Source organism: Pan troglodytes, chromosome 3 (genome assembly GCF_028858775.2).
Source record: "Pan troglodytes isolate AG18354 chromosome 3, NHGRI_mPanTro3-v2.0_pri, whole genome shotgun sequence".
Classification (NCBI taxonomy): Eukaryota; Metazoa; Chordata; class Mammalia; order Primates; family Hominidae; genus Pan; species Pan troglodytes.
Window position 1 is genome coordinate 186,291,128 of NC_072401.2, and position 13,989 is coordinate 186,305,116.

General features: G+C 40.9%; 1 protein-coding gene across 26 annotated transcripts in view; it reads left to right on the plus strand.

Moving 5' to 3' along the window:
• Positions 1 to 70: 70 nt before the first annotated feature.
• The window catches only part of PRIMPOL (primase and DNA directed polymerase), a 45,418-nt gene continuing 31,499 nt past the window's right edge, over positions 71 to 13,989 (plus strand). For 6 of the 26 annotated variants that reach the window (XR_679936.5, XR_010156372.1, XM_009448644.5 and 3 more), the window contains exons 1-5: positions 101 to 366; positions 2,478 to 2,555; positions 7,412 to 7,647; positions 9,659 to 9,756; positions 12,091 to 12,220. Coding sequence is in view for 14 of the 26 variants with exons in the window: in XM_009448644.5 (XP_009446919.4) it covers positions 7,468 to 7,647; positions 9,659 to 9,756; positions 12,091 to 12,220 (408 nt within the window). In the remaining 12 variants the exon portion in view is untranslated. Of the gene's footprint in view, positions 899 to 2,477; positions 2,556 to 4,295; positions 4,387 to 7,411; positions 7,648 to 9,658; positions 9,757 to 12,090; positions 12,221 to 13,989 lie in introns of those variants that run through there. The other 20 variants (XM_063809239.1, XM_063809243.1, XM_063809230.1 and 17 more) reach the window with 15 other exon arrangements.

Consider the following 13,989-nt stretch of genomic DNA (forward strand, 5'->3'; position numbering starts at 1 on the left):
TCCCCTAGCTCCCGCCCGCCCGAGAACCCAGCCCCAGGCTGGGCCCCGGGAGGCGCCCGCCCACTGCAGCAGGCCCCGCCCCCGCGCTCCGCGTCCTCACGCCCTGGTCCCGCCCCCGCGTCCCGCGCCAGTCCTCACGCTTTGGTCCCGCCCTGAGGCTCGGCCCGGCTCCCCCGCCCCGGATTTGAAATCTAGGTGTTCCTGAGAGGCCGCGGGCTTCCGTTCCCAGCGCGGGATTCTGGAGGGAAATTGAGGGAGACTTGGAAACCGCGCCAGGCCCAACGGGTACCTAGAAGGGAGACAAAGCCAGGCCTGCTGCCCAGTTTGAGCTCTGGGAAGAAGAGGAGCAGGCCGGGACGCCCACCGGTAATTTCTGTCTCCTCTGCGATGACCTGAGGCCTTTCTTTGGGTTACCCTCAGGTCTCTCTCCCTAAATCAAAAGCCTTAACCTCCTGTCACCAGGGTGCCAGGCTAGAAATAACCAGGTCCACGCATGCTGTGTTTTCCACCATGTCAGGCTGCTATGGACGCTCTTTCGATCACAGAAGCCACGAGCTGCGTGGAGTTCCCAAGGAGGCAATTCTCAGCACTTGCTGGTCACTGGGTAGTCAGAGCCTGGACACCCAGGCTCAGGCCGCTCCACGCATCATAGTAGTGTACTTAATCCACATATAAATGTTACAAGTTAAGCATCCCACAACAAAGTAGCATTTAACATCATGAGGAAAAAGAGATGGGACAAAGAGATTAACGAACCAATCCAGAGGGAGTGAAGAAGAGGAAAAGAAGCCTGGTTGGGGCCGAGAGGTCCTTCTGCAAAGACGGCGTCAGTTAAGCCGGCTGTTGGGAGCTGCCCAAGGCCTCATCTTTTATAGTCAGAGTCCTGTGGTGAGAACTGGTAATGGAAGAGAGTGCTTGTTTGTGTCCTTACCTGGTTGGATGCGGACTATTTTTTTATTTGTTTCTTAAAGTATAGTATGCTTGTTGGCAAATGCCTTATGAAATATAAAAATGGGGTCTTCTCCTAAGATGGAGTTATTAATGGTTACGTCAAGGGTGTGCCATACACTGCCCTACTGATCCCCTTCCTATTTTGGGTCATGAACTCATTTCAGACCCTGAAGCAAACTGTGAATCGTTTTCGCAGAAGAATTCACCAACACATGTGAGCACGACATTCTGCATCAGATTTCAAAAAGTTCTTGACATTCAGAAGTCAGATCAGGGACCCCATGGCGGAGCCTGTTTCTAACACTTGCGCCTATTCGACTATAGGGACTATATTCTGCACAGAAATATACTTAGTTTTATATATGGTTACCCCTTGCTGAGTTTATTGCATGCTTTTACATTTTCATAATACATTTGTTTGTTTCATCCTTTCAACAATCCCTCGGGATAGGAATTCCAATTTAAAGAGGATAAGGTTTAAAGAGGTTAAGGCCGAGTTTAAAGAGGTTAAGTCCCGGCGCGGTGGCTCATGCCTGTAATCCCAGGACTTTGGGAGGCCGAGGCAGGTGGATCACGAGGTCAGGAGTTCGAGACCAGCCTGGCCAAGATGGTGAAACCCTGTCTTTACTAAAAATACAAAAAAAATTAGCCGGATGCAGTGGTGGGCGCCTGTAATCCCAGCTACTTGAGAGGCTGAGGCAGGAGAATCGCTTGAACCCGGGAGGCAGAGGTTGCAGTGAGCCGAGATTGCGCCACTGCACTCTAGCGTGGGCAACAGAGCAAGACTCTGTCTCAAAAAAAAGAAAAAAAAGGGGTTAAGTAGTTTGCTGTTGCTAAAAAGACAGTCACAGGAGTTAAACTCAGATCCCACAAATAAGACTTAGGCCTTTCTTTATCCCTCCTGAATTGAGTGAACACCAATGTTTGACAGTCCTTTTTCTGCCTCAATAAAACTGAGAAATAGGACCCACTCCCAACCTTAACAGTGGCTCTGCAGAGCAGTAATTTGCAAAGAGGGGACTAGTGTGGTTGAACTAGTCCTTATCCTATTGTGATGCCCAAACCCCTTCCTGTACTAAACTTTCTTGCCAAATTAGCAAGCATTAGCAGCAGTTTTCTGGTTTCCTGTAAATCACACTAATTTACTTACTCTGTGAACTTTTTTTTTTGAGACGGAGTTTCACCCTTGTTGCCCAGGCTGGAGTGCAGTGGTGCAATCTCGGCTCACTGCAACCTCTGCCTCCCGGGTTCACATGATTCTCCTGCCTCAGCCTCCCAAGTGGCTGGGATTACAGGTGCCTACCACTAGGCCCAGCTAATTTTTGTATTTTTAGTAGAGATGGGGTTTCACCATGTTGGCCAGGCTGGTCTCGAACTCCTGACTTCAGGTGATCCACCCACCTCGGCCTCCCAAGTGCTGGGATTACAGGCGTGAGCCACCGTGCCCAGCCAAACATTTTAATTATAGCCAAACAGTAGGCTGGAGGCAGTGTCTTCTGGCTGAAGCCAGTAATTTCTCTTTACAGAGGTATCCCAGAGGTGACAGAACTTGATCTGGGCCTGGAAGGGGAAGAATTCGGGAAAAGCAACGTGGGGCATTCCAGGTAAGAGAAATGTGTGCTGGGTGCGGGGGGAGGTTTCTGGAGTGGCTCAGGAGAAAGGAGAGGTCATTATCAATTCATTTGGTGAGATGGTGGAAGAGTAAGAAATGAAATAGGTAAATGATTTAGGGCCAGATTCTGGAGGGGAGTTTAGACTTCGTGACGTTAGTTTACCTGTGTGAGTTGAATGTTGCTATGAATCATTATCCCTGTGAAAAGTGATGAAAATGGTTTTAAGGGTGATTGGGCTGGCAGAGTTATGCTGTTTGGACGGGAGATCCTGTGGGGAGGATAGAAAGGAGGAACTGGAAAAAAAAAAAAAAGCACAATATATCGCTGTGTGTTTTCTTACTCCTTAAAGAGGATTTGGGGAAATTTAAATATGAGTTACCTCTGCTCAAGCATAGAAAGGCAAAGTGACTGAAGTGGGAGAAAAAAAGAAAATCCAGTCACTTATACTTAATTTCTTGAGGTGTTATTCATCCAGAAAGTGAACTTATATAATAATATTTTTGTAAATGCTTTTTGATCACATACTTTATAATAAATACTTTAGCACTGGGAGAAATAGTACGAATGCATTCCAAGAGGCTAGAAAAGGGATTATATTAAGAAAATATTGTCAAATACCAGGATATTACCAAATCATAGAACTAGAGTATTGGCAGAAAATGCAAAATACTGATGAATCTAATCTCAGGGTAGAGGGAGAATTTGGAGTTGGGGAATAGGAATTGACCAGTGATGAGAAAAAAAGAAAAAAGAAAAGGGAGGAAGGAAGGAAAGAAGGGAAGGGAGGGAGGGAGAGAGGAAGGAAGGAAGGGAGGAAGGAAGGAAGGAAGAAGGGAAAGAAGGGAAGGAAGGAGGGAAAGAAGAAGGAAGGAAGGAAGGAAGGTAGGTGAGAAAGAAAGAAACTGAGAGAACTAGGCTAGGAAGAACCATGGCCAGGCTGGCTTCAGGTCCCCCCAGAAACTGGTAAATAGGAAGCATGTGCCCCCTCCTTCAGCTGCTCCTGGAATCCAGGCCATCAAGTGTCACAGCTGGGCAAGGCTGGGCATAAACGCAGGGAAGCTGGGGCTACTTAGGTCTGCGTCATCTCTCCCCTTCCATCCCTGCTGCCTCTTCTCCCACTATAGTTACTCGAAAAGAACTAACATAGCCTTTTTTCTAGCTTGACCCCCTTTGTTTGAAAGATCAGTATCAACCATGCTTAAATAATCAAACATGGTTAAACAAACATTCTGTGCAATGTTAAGAATTAAATAATAGAAACTCTTTGAGCCCAATCTTTTATTTTATTTTTTAGTAGAGATGGGGTTTCACCATGTTGGCCAGGCTGGTCTTGAACTCCTGACCTTGTGATCCGCCCGCCTGGGCCTCCCAAAGTGCTGGGATTACAGGTGCAAGTCACCGCACCGGGCAGAGCCCAATCTTTTAAAATACAATAAAAGTTTTCCTTCGGAACTTGGAAACTTACCAAAAATAGTTACAGTCCCTGAGTGGAAAGGAGCTTTGATACACAATTATGTAAAAGAAAGACAACACTCTTTCACCACCGGGAATGAAAAGCATTTCTAATATGGTGACATATTCCCCCAGAGGGGAGGGATGAGGAATGTGATAGTCCCAGACCAGAATGCCAGATGCCTTACTGTTCTCCATTTCCTTTGCTTTTTGTAATTCAACCCTCCTGCTGGACTACACCAAGCCCCAGTTGTCTTCTGATGCTCACCCCAGCTGTTAAAATTTTCAAGCTGTGCAGATATGAAGGGGGCATGACATATACTGAACTTCTCTTTCTTCTTCTGTTGATGCTCATGGTTTCCCCAGTTCAGTGAGTCTTAAGCTGTTTTTTCATTGTGACTCCATGATGTTCCTGTATGACATACTCCCGTGGTCCTACCAAGATTTTTACGAAATCAAACAATTTTTCATGATAAAATTTCAGTGTCACGAAGTACGAATATCCACATAGTCATTTGTAGTCAATTATTGGTAGATACTAGCTAGATTCAGATGTGATTGCATTCTGTATTTATTTTCTTCACTAATAATCAATGGACTTTGTTAAAAGTTAATAAACTTCATGATAGAAAGTCAGTTTCTCAATTAGGTTTATCTAAGTATAGCAGATTTTTAGCTGCATGTGAAGCAGATCAAAGTAACTGAATACTCAGAATCTAGCAATAAGGAGCCATATCACTTTGTATTGACAAGTTAAAGCAGTTTTTTTTTTTTTTTTTTTTTTGAGACAGAGTCTCGCTCCATTGCCCAGGCTGGAGGGCAGTGGCACGATCTTGGCTCACTGCAAGCTCTGCCTCCCAGGTTCACGCCATTCTCCTGCCTCAGCCTCCTGAGTAGCTGGGACTACAGGCACCCGCCACCATGCCCAGCTAATTTGTTTTGTATTTTTAGTAGAGACAGGGTTTCACTGTGTTAGCCAGGATGGTCTCGATCTCCTGACCTTGTGATCCGCCTGCCTTGGCCTCCCAAAGTGCTGGGATTACAGGCGTGAGCCACCGCGCCCGGCTGAAGCAGTTTTTAAAAAAATTGCTTCATCTCCTCCATCCAGTGAATTGATATTTTCCCTAAGCATACCTGTTATGAAATTTATGTTAGTACCTTTAGAATTATATTTCTGTTTCCTAGTATATACTTTATATGTGGATTAGGTATAACTCTGAGAGAATAATCTTTCTTAGGTCTGTTACGATTGATGTCAAATTTGAAATCTGCGGATAATATGCCTTTGTTTTTTTTCTAACAAGGTCATGATGTACTATCCCCTTTTTTTTTCTTTTCTTTTGAGATGGAGTAGTCCCAGCTACTCAGGAGGCTAGAGTGCAGTGTCATAATTTCAGCTCACTGCAATCTCTGCCTCCTGGGTTCAAGCAATTTTCCTGTCTCAGCCTCCCAAGTATTTGGGATTACAGGTGCCCGCCACCACGCCTGGCTAATTTTTGTATTTTTAGTAGAGACGGGGTTTCACCATATTGGTCAGGTCTCGAACTCCTGACCTCAGGTAATCCGCCCTCCTCTGCCTCCCAAAGTGCTGGGATTACAGGCATGAGCCACGGCGCCTGGTCTACCCTCTCGTAATCTTTTTTTTGTTTGTTTTTGAGATGGAGTCTTGCCCTGTCACCCAGGCTGGAGTGCAGTGGTGCGATCTCGGCTCACTGGCACCTCCACTCCTGGTTCAAACTATTCTCTTGCCTCAGCCTCCCGAGTAGCTGGGATTATAGGTGCCCACCACCATGCCCAGCTAATTTTTGTATTTTTAGTAGAGACGGGGTTTCACCATCTTGGTCAGGCTGGTCTCGAACTCATGACCTCATGATCCACCCGCCTCAGCCTCCCAAAGTGCAAATACAGGCGGGAGCCACCGCGCCTGGCCCCCTTTCTTAATCTTCTAGGGAGATTCTGGTTTTCCTTCCAGGAAATACTCATTTGCCAATGAGTTTGTGTTGCTGCAAAGTTTTCTGCTAAAATTCAAGACAATGTTTATCAACTCAATAAGCACAAATGTGTTACCAAAGAAATAGGACTTCACTGTTAAATGATTTAGTACATATTATTTCACTTCAAAAAAGCCCCAATATATCTATTTTCCACATAGGTAAATTATGGCAGAGATGATATTAATGAAGAGAGGAACTCTATTAATTACCTATTTCTATGTCAAAGCCAGCCCCAAACTTACTGGCTTAAAAAAGACAAAACAACCAAATTAATTTTTTTCTTATAGCTCTGTGGGTTGGCTGGGCAGTTTGGTAGGTATCTCTGGGACTCAGGCTTACTAATGAGTTGAATTCAGATGACAGCTGGATGTCCGGAATGGCCCATCTCACATATCAGACTGCTTATGCTGGCTGTTGGCTGCAATTCCTTGGTTCTTTTCCATGTGGGCTTTCATCCTCTATGAGGCTAGAGTTATGGCATGGCAATCTCAGGGCGGGACTCTAGGATAACCGAGTCTGCTGCAAAGGCACTCGTTAAACCTCTGCTTGCTTCACTTTTGTCAATGTGATGTTGGCCCAAAACAAGTCATATGGCCAAGCTGAGAGTCAGTACGAGAGTGAGTTTAGGTGCCATCTCTTGATGGGAAAAATGGCAAAGGGTTTGTGGCTGATTTGGCTGTTTTTAATCTAGAGTGAAAGTTTTCCCACTCTTCTAAAAACCTATTCTTTTTCTTTTGTAAATGAATTATAATCCCAAATTGGAAAATTATTGCCTGGCCCCCTTACTCTGGCGTGGTTGACATGGAAGTATTATATAGAAAGAAAAATCATCCATTACTACAGACATCCAAAACTAGCCCAACTAAAAGTTGTGTTGAGAGAGAAGAGGAGACATGGACAGAAACAGAGGAAAAGGGAACTAAGAGCTGTACATTGCTATCTAGAAATGAATTCTACACTGAGAAATAATAGCACAAGAATGGGTGGACAAGGTCATAGCACGTGATACAATAAAATGGTTATGGTAAAAACCATAATGATACAAAAAGCACATATATTTACATGAGGCTTTGTAATTTAGAGATTGCTTATGTCTTACCACATTTATCTTCAAGCTAAGTATATAAAGTACTCAAGATGATATTGATTCCCATTTTTCAGTTGATTAAACTAAGATTCAGGGCGCTTCATTAACCTGTCCAAGGTCATAACACCATTAGATGAAGAACCAGGATCTAAGAATTTCTGATAACCAGCCTTGCTCTCATTCTGTGGTAAAACTTCATGCAAAGAATAAACAAGAAAATAAGTGTCAGGAAGTGAGTTTTGAAACTTTATCAAACAAAATATATTCTAAACAAAGAAATTAATGGCCTTTTTGTTTGTTGTTTGTTTTGGTAGTAATTGATAGAAATATTACGTGGGATAGGATTTATTCTCTCCACACTTCTGAACCAATGAATAGAAAATGGGAAGCAAAACTGAAGCAAATTGAAGAACGAGCATCTCATTATGAGAGGAAACCGTTGTCCTCAGTGTATAGACCAAGATTGTCCAAGCCAGAAGAACCACCCTCCATCTGGAGACTATTTCATCGACAAGCTCAAGCTTTTAATTTTGTTAAAAGCTGTAGAGAAGTAATTTCCTCCTCTTCCTCTTCTTCTTCCTCCTCTTCCACTTCCTCTTCTTCTTTCTTCTTCTTCTTCATTATAATTTCAGTTCTTTAAAAAAAAAAATCTATTATTTGTCTTCATTTCAGGCCATGTATTCTACCAAGAAAATTTAATGGCAATCTTAATGGCATTTGATTTAGGAAAAATATTCCTGTGAATCATTAACCATTTAATTTATATTAGTAATGAAAAAGAATGACACATCTAGTACCAATTAGTTTTTAAAAATTGTGATGATATTTAAATGAAGCTTTATGCTTAGAGGGAGGGGAACCATATTTATTTCAACACAGTAAGCAAGTAGGAGAAAGAAGTGTCAGCCTTTCAAAGAACATGGTGCTGAAAAATAAAAACCACTGGCCGGGCGAGGTGGCTCATGCCTGTAATCCCAGCACTTTGGGAGGCCGAGGCGGGTGGATCACCTGAGGTCCGGAGTTTGAGACCAGCCTCACCAACATGGAGAAACCCTGTCTCTACTATAAATACAAAATTAGCCGGGCGTGGTGGCACATGCCTGTAATCCCGGCTACTCCCGAGGCTGAGGCAGGAGAATGGCTTGAACCCGGGAGGCGGAGTTTGCTGTGAGCCGAGATCGCGCCATTGCACTCCAGCCTGGGCAACAAGAGCGAAACTCCGTCTCAAAATAAATAAATAAATAAATAAATAAATAAATATCACTAAATCAAGCAACAGATGTGTATTGCACATTCTTTTTTTTGGGGGGCATTGTGGGGAATATAAAGAAATATGAAAGAAACGATAAGATGCTTATATGATAGTGTAAGTGTGCTGTGAGTCTGATCACTGTTGCTGTATAAAATCTCCAAGTGCTGGAAGTTTTAGAAGGACCTCTTTTTCTCTAGTAAGGGTAGGCTTACTCAAATCTCATGAGAATGGTTTAAGAAATACCTTTCTTAGGCATTTTGGGTAAACCTAATTCAAGCAGCAGAAATTAAAATACTGACAGATTCATTTGAACTTGAATTTTAAAAAGATATAGATAGGGGTATGCTTGTTGGACTTGCTAATCACCAGTCTATAAAATTTATTTCAAAAAGATTTTTGTTAGGGTTAAGCAGCTGAGTCCTGTGATTTTTCACTCATGAAAAGAAAAATATGCTCACCAGCTACCTTTAGCTAAGAGGAAACAAAAGAACTTGTGGATGTATTGCTCTATTAGAAGAACCCTTATGGCAGGAGGCATGAGCAATTATATTTAAACAACTACCGCAGTAATTAACCTTTAAAAAAATGGTTCCGGCTGGGTGCGGTGGCTCACGCCTGTAATCCCAGCACTTTAGGAGGCTGAGGCAGGCAGATCACTTTGAGGTCAGGAGTTTGAGACCAGCCTGGCCAGCATGGTGAAACCTCGTCTCTACTAAAAATACAAAAAATTAATCGGGCGTGGTGGTGGGCGCCTATAATCCCAGCTACTTGGGAGGCTGAGGCAGGAGAATCGCTTAAACCCGGGAGACAGGGGTTGCAGTGAGTCGAGATCACGCCACTGCACTCCAGCCTGGGCAACAGAGCAAGACTCTGTTTCAAAAAAAAAAAAAAATGGCTCCTACATACATTTTTTTATGTACTAGGGAATTTACTAATCAATTTTAGCCCAAATCATTTATAATAATAAGTAGTTTTGAAAAATAAGTTTAATTTCATAAACTAAGAAATAAAACTATCATAGGAAGTCATACAAGTAATATTTTAAAGAGTGGTTTCTCTCCTTTTTTCTCTTTGGTCTGCGTATTCTAATTGTTTTCACCTTTTGTATGAATGATTAAAAAATAGGTATAATTAGATTTTGAATGGCATAAACCTAGTGACTATTTGTCTTGTTTTTAATAATACAAATGTTCAAATTACAGTTTCTGAAAACTTGAATGAAAAATTCTTTATGAACATTCAATAGCTACAGTTGAGTTTAGGTTTGCATTTTGTGAATTTTTCTGAATTCTTTTTTGATTTTATGCAGGACGTTCATGTATTTGCTTTGGAATGCAAAGTAGGAGATGGACAACGTATTTACCTTGTGACAACCTATGCTGAATTTTGGTTTTACTATAAATCCAGGTAGGTAGCATGGAGCAGAACCACACATTAAGCTAGAGTTCCATTTCCTTTGCCTAGGAATTTTGGTGAAATTAGTTCAGGCTGAATTGGCTTCCATAGTTCGTGACCACACTATTAGTTGCTCTTAGAATTGAATTCTGGAGTTTTCTTGTCATAGCAATGCTTGAGTATCTCACCAGGTGCTGGGAGAAAATAATCATGCACATACACGAATATATGCGTGTACTCAAAGGGAGTTTTGAAATTTCTCTTTTGCAAACAGGTATTAAATTATACTATTAATCACAAAGGAATATTTATGTTACTTACCTAGTAATGAAATATCTGCTTTATCTTGACTTTATTATTACTATTTTAAATTATTTGTTATTAGCTTTAGTTTTAATTTTTTAATTTTTTTGAGATGGAGTGTTACTCTTGTTGCCCAGACTGGTCTGCAGTGCCATGGTCTCGGCTCACTGCAGCCTCTGCCTCCCGAGTGCAAGTCGTTGTTCTGCCTCAGGCTCCTGAGTTGCTGGGATTACAGGTGCCCACCACCATGCCTGGCTCATTTTTATGTTTTTAGTAGAGACGGGGTTTCACCATGTTCACCAGGCTGATCTCGAACTCCTGAGCTCAGGTAATCCACCCACCTCGGCCTCCCAAAGTGTTGGGATTACAGGTGTGAGCCACCGTACCTGGCTTATTAGCTTTATTTTGACTGAGTGATCTATTCAAGTATTTCTTTTTTTTTCTTTCTTTTTTTTAATTTTTAAAATTTTTTTTGAGACAGTTTCACTCTTGTTGCCCAGGCTGGAGTGCAGTGGCACAATCTCAGCTCACTGCAACCTCCCTGAGTTCAAGCAATTCTCCTGTCTCAGTCTCCCAAGTAGCTGGGATTACAGGTGCCTGCCACCACGCCTGGCTAATTTTTGTATTTTTAGTAGAGACGGGATTTCATTATATTGGTCAGGCTGCTCTCGAGCTCCTGACCTCAGATGATCTGCCTGCCTCGGCCTCCCAAAGTGCTGGGATTACCGGCATGAGCCACCGCACCCCGCCGTATTCAAGTATTTCTCAGACTTGAGTAATGTGTGGAAAAGGAGAGTAAATTGTTAGCATGCCCTATATTGATTTAGAATACTTTTATTCAAATGTTGCTAAGTAGCTTCAAATATGAAACTGGATTTATTTATGTTTATATACATGCAACACCAGTTAGAGTTGAATGAAAATCATTAAGACAACGTGACAGATGTTTTGCTGAAACTCAGTCTCATCTTCCCATGTAAATATGGAGCTGACTGCTACAGGGTGTGTATGTATGTATGGGTATGTGTGTGTTGAGTTCCTCCACTACCTGTACCACCTGATGATACAATTTTCACAAAACTTTTCCCTTTTCAAATTACTAGAAGTCCTTAATTTGTATAGGATGCCATCTGAATATCACTTAGCCCAAATTATCATTTGCAAATTAAGTCAGCATCTCTCCCTATTTAACCCATGTCAAAGTCATTCCTCTTAATGCCAGAAAGAATGTAACTGCAAACATGATCGTTGGGAGCTTATCAAAGTCAGGTGATTCAGAATTTTTTAAGCAATTTTTAAAATATTATCTTCCAATGAAAATACAGAATTTAAAAATTCTCATGGAAAATTCATGGAATCCCAAGAATATGGAATCCTGAAAAGAACATTTTTTTTCAAAGAAAATTTGTTTCATGGTGACACTAAAAACAAATATAGAGGTATTACACAATATCAAACTCATCTGTGAATAAATAACACTGTAAGATTGACTGTATTTTCTAGTTAAATAATGTTACAGGATATAATTGTTGCATTTTGCTTGATGGAAACCCTTGATAAGATGAGCCGTAAACCTATGGTGAACAGTTCATTTTATCATGTTCTTATTTCATACTTGGATGTAGTGAAAGCACAGTTAACACAGTACTTGCAATGTAAGATAGACTGCCATGATTTAAAAGGTATAAGATAGAGGCTGGGCGTGGTGGCTCATGTCTGTAATCCCAGCACTTTGGGAGGCTGAGGCAGGTGGATCACTTGAAGCCAGGAGTTCAAGATCAGCCTGGCCAACATGGCGTAAACCCCGTCTACTAAAAATGCAAAAATTAACCAGGCGTGGTGGCGCGTGCCTGTAGTCCCAGCTACTCGGGAGGCTGAGGCAGGAGAATCGCTTGAACCCAGGAGGAGGAGGTTGCAGTGAACGGAGATGACACCACTGCAGTCCAGCCTGGGCAACAGAGCTGACTCAGTCTCAGTCAGTCAATCAATCAATCAATAAAGGTATAATATATCAATTTAACAATCTTGAATTATTCAATTTAGAAAAAATCTCTTACACTGCTATGAAGTTATTCCTGAAAATGCTGTGTGCAAGCTTTATTTTGATTTGGAATTTAACAAACCTGCCAACCCAGGAGCTGATGGGAAAAAGATGGTTGCATTACTCATTCAGGTAAATGGCCAACTCAAGTTTTTCTTATTTCTATCTATTCATCTCTTCATTGGCTTATTCATTCAGTGAATTCAGCCTACATAATAGTAGGTTCTGTATCTCTTCTTTTTCTTGCTACTCTTCCTTTTGACTTCAGGATTTTTTAATATTACTTGTATGAGTAAACTGTGAAAAGGAAGGAAAGTTCAATTTGTGTTCATATAGTTTGCAATTTTACTGTCTGGTAAAAAAAAATGCTTTGAAAAAGATGTCAGTTTGAAAATTTTCTATATTTTAAAATTATATATTAATTCTCTGACTTCCATTACGAATAGCTGACTTTGGTAAAAGCCAGGCAAAATAATTTTTACTGTAAAAATTGGGTACTGAGATGAACCTCAAGAACAGTGACTACAAATAGTATTAGAATTTTCGAGCTTGCAGGAATTTTGGAAATCATCTTATCTTGTCCCTTTCAAAATGAGGAAATTAAGGCCCAGACGAAACTAATTCCTATTCAAGGTCCTACAGCTAGTAATGGTAAAATCTTGTCTAAAAATATAGTTACTATTTGTAACTAAGAGAAAAAATATTGTAGTTCTTTATTTTTGATTTAGCTGTGTCAACCAGGAAGTTACTAATAAAAGGAATAGCATGGACTTGTGCAGCTAAGTTCTATTAGGATTATTTCAAAAAAAATTTTCAGATTGTATCACAGGAAGTTGTGTTAAAATTGTATTGACTATTATTCAGCCTAAGTGTGGGTACTGACACTTATTGACTAGCTATTTTTCTTTTAAATGTTAACTGAATAATAATGTTATAGATTACCCATTTTATAACTTTTAAAATATATCCAGATTAAAATGTTTTTGATAAAGAATATCTGCTAGTATTCTCTGTTGGACCTCTACATGCTTGATTTTAAATCTTTGTGAAAATGTATGTGAATGCTATTTAAAAAATATATAGAATGTTAGCTTTTTCCTGGCTTTGAAGCAGAAGAAATATATATAAAGTCCCCCACCACCCCCCAAAAAAAACCTCAAATTATATTTTTCTTCAAATAGCCATTGAACCCTTAAAAATAAATTTAGATGCTTATTTCATTGCAGCTGGTAAATTCTGTTTAATTTTAAACCTTTATTATTATTATTATTATTATTATTATTGTTATTTCTCAGACAGAGTCTAGCTCTGTCGCCCAGACTGGAGTGCAGTGGTGTGATCTCAGCTCACTGCAATCTCCGCCTCCCAGGTTCAAGCAATTCTCCTGCCTCAGCCTCCCGAGTAGCTGGGATTACAGGTGTGTGCCACCATACCTGGCTAATTTTTGTATTTTTAGTAGAGATAGGGTTTTGCCATGTTGGCCAGGCTGGTCTTGAACTCCTGGCCTCAAGTGATATACCCATCTCCGCCTCCCAAAGTGCTGGGATTGTAGGCGTGAGCCATTGTGCCTGGCCTAATTATGTTTTTAGTAATTCATAAGTATTGACTTTCTTCTGCAGTCTAAAGTAAGATTTCTTGTGTAGTTTCTCCGTGGGCTACAAGGAACCTCGATTCAGAGATTTTCACTGCCACTTAACACTGCATATTAGCAAAGAAGTACCACATTGCATTAGAAACTAGAAATATTTCTAATGAAATGAACACTGGAGCAAATTTCATTTGTAACACATATTAATAAACACTGGTATGGCAAAGACCATGTAGGTGTTTAGAATTTTTTTCTCCTTATTCTTTATACTACTTTATCCAAATGAGTCTTGAGCAGCTAATCTTCTGCATCA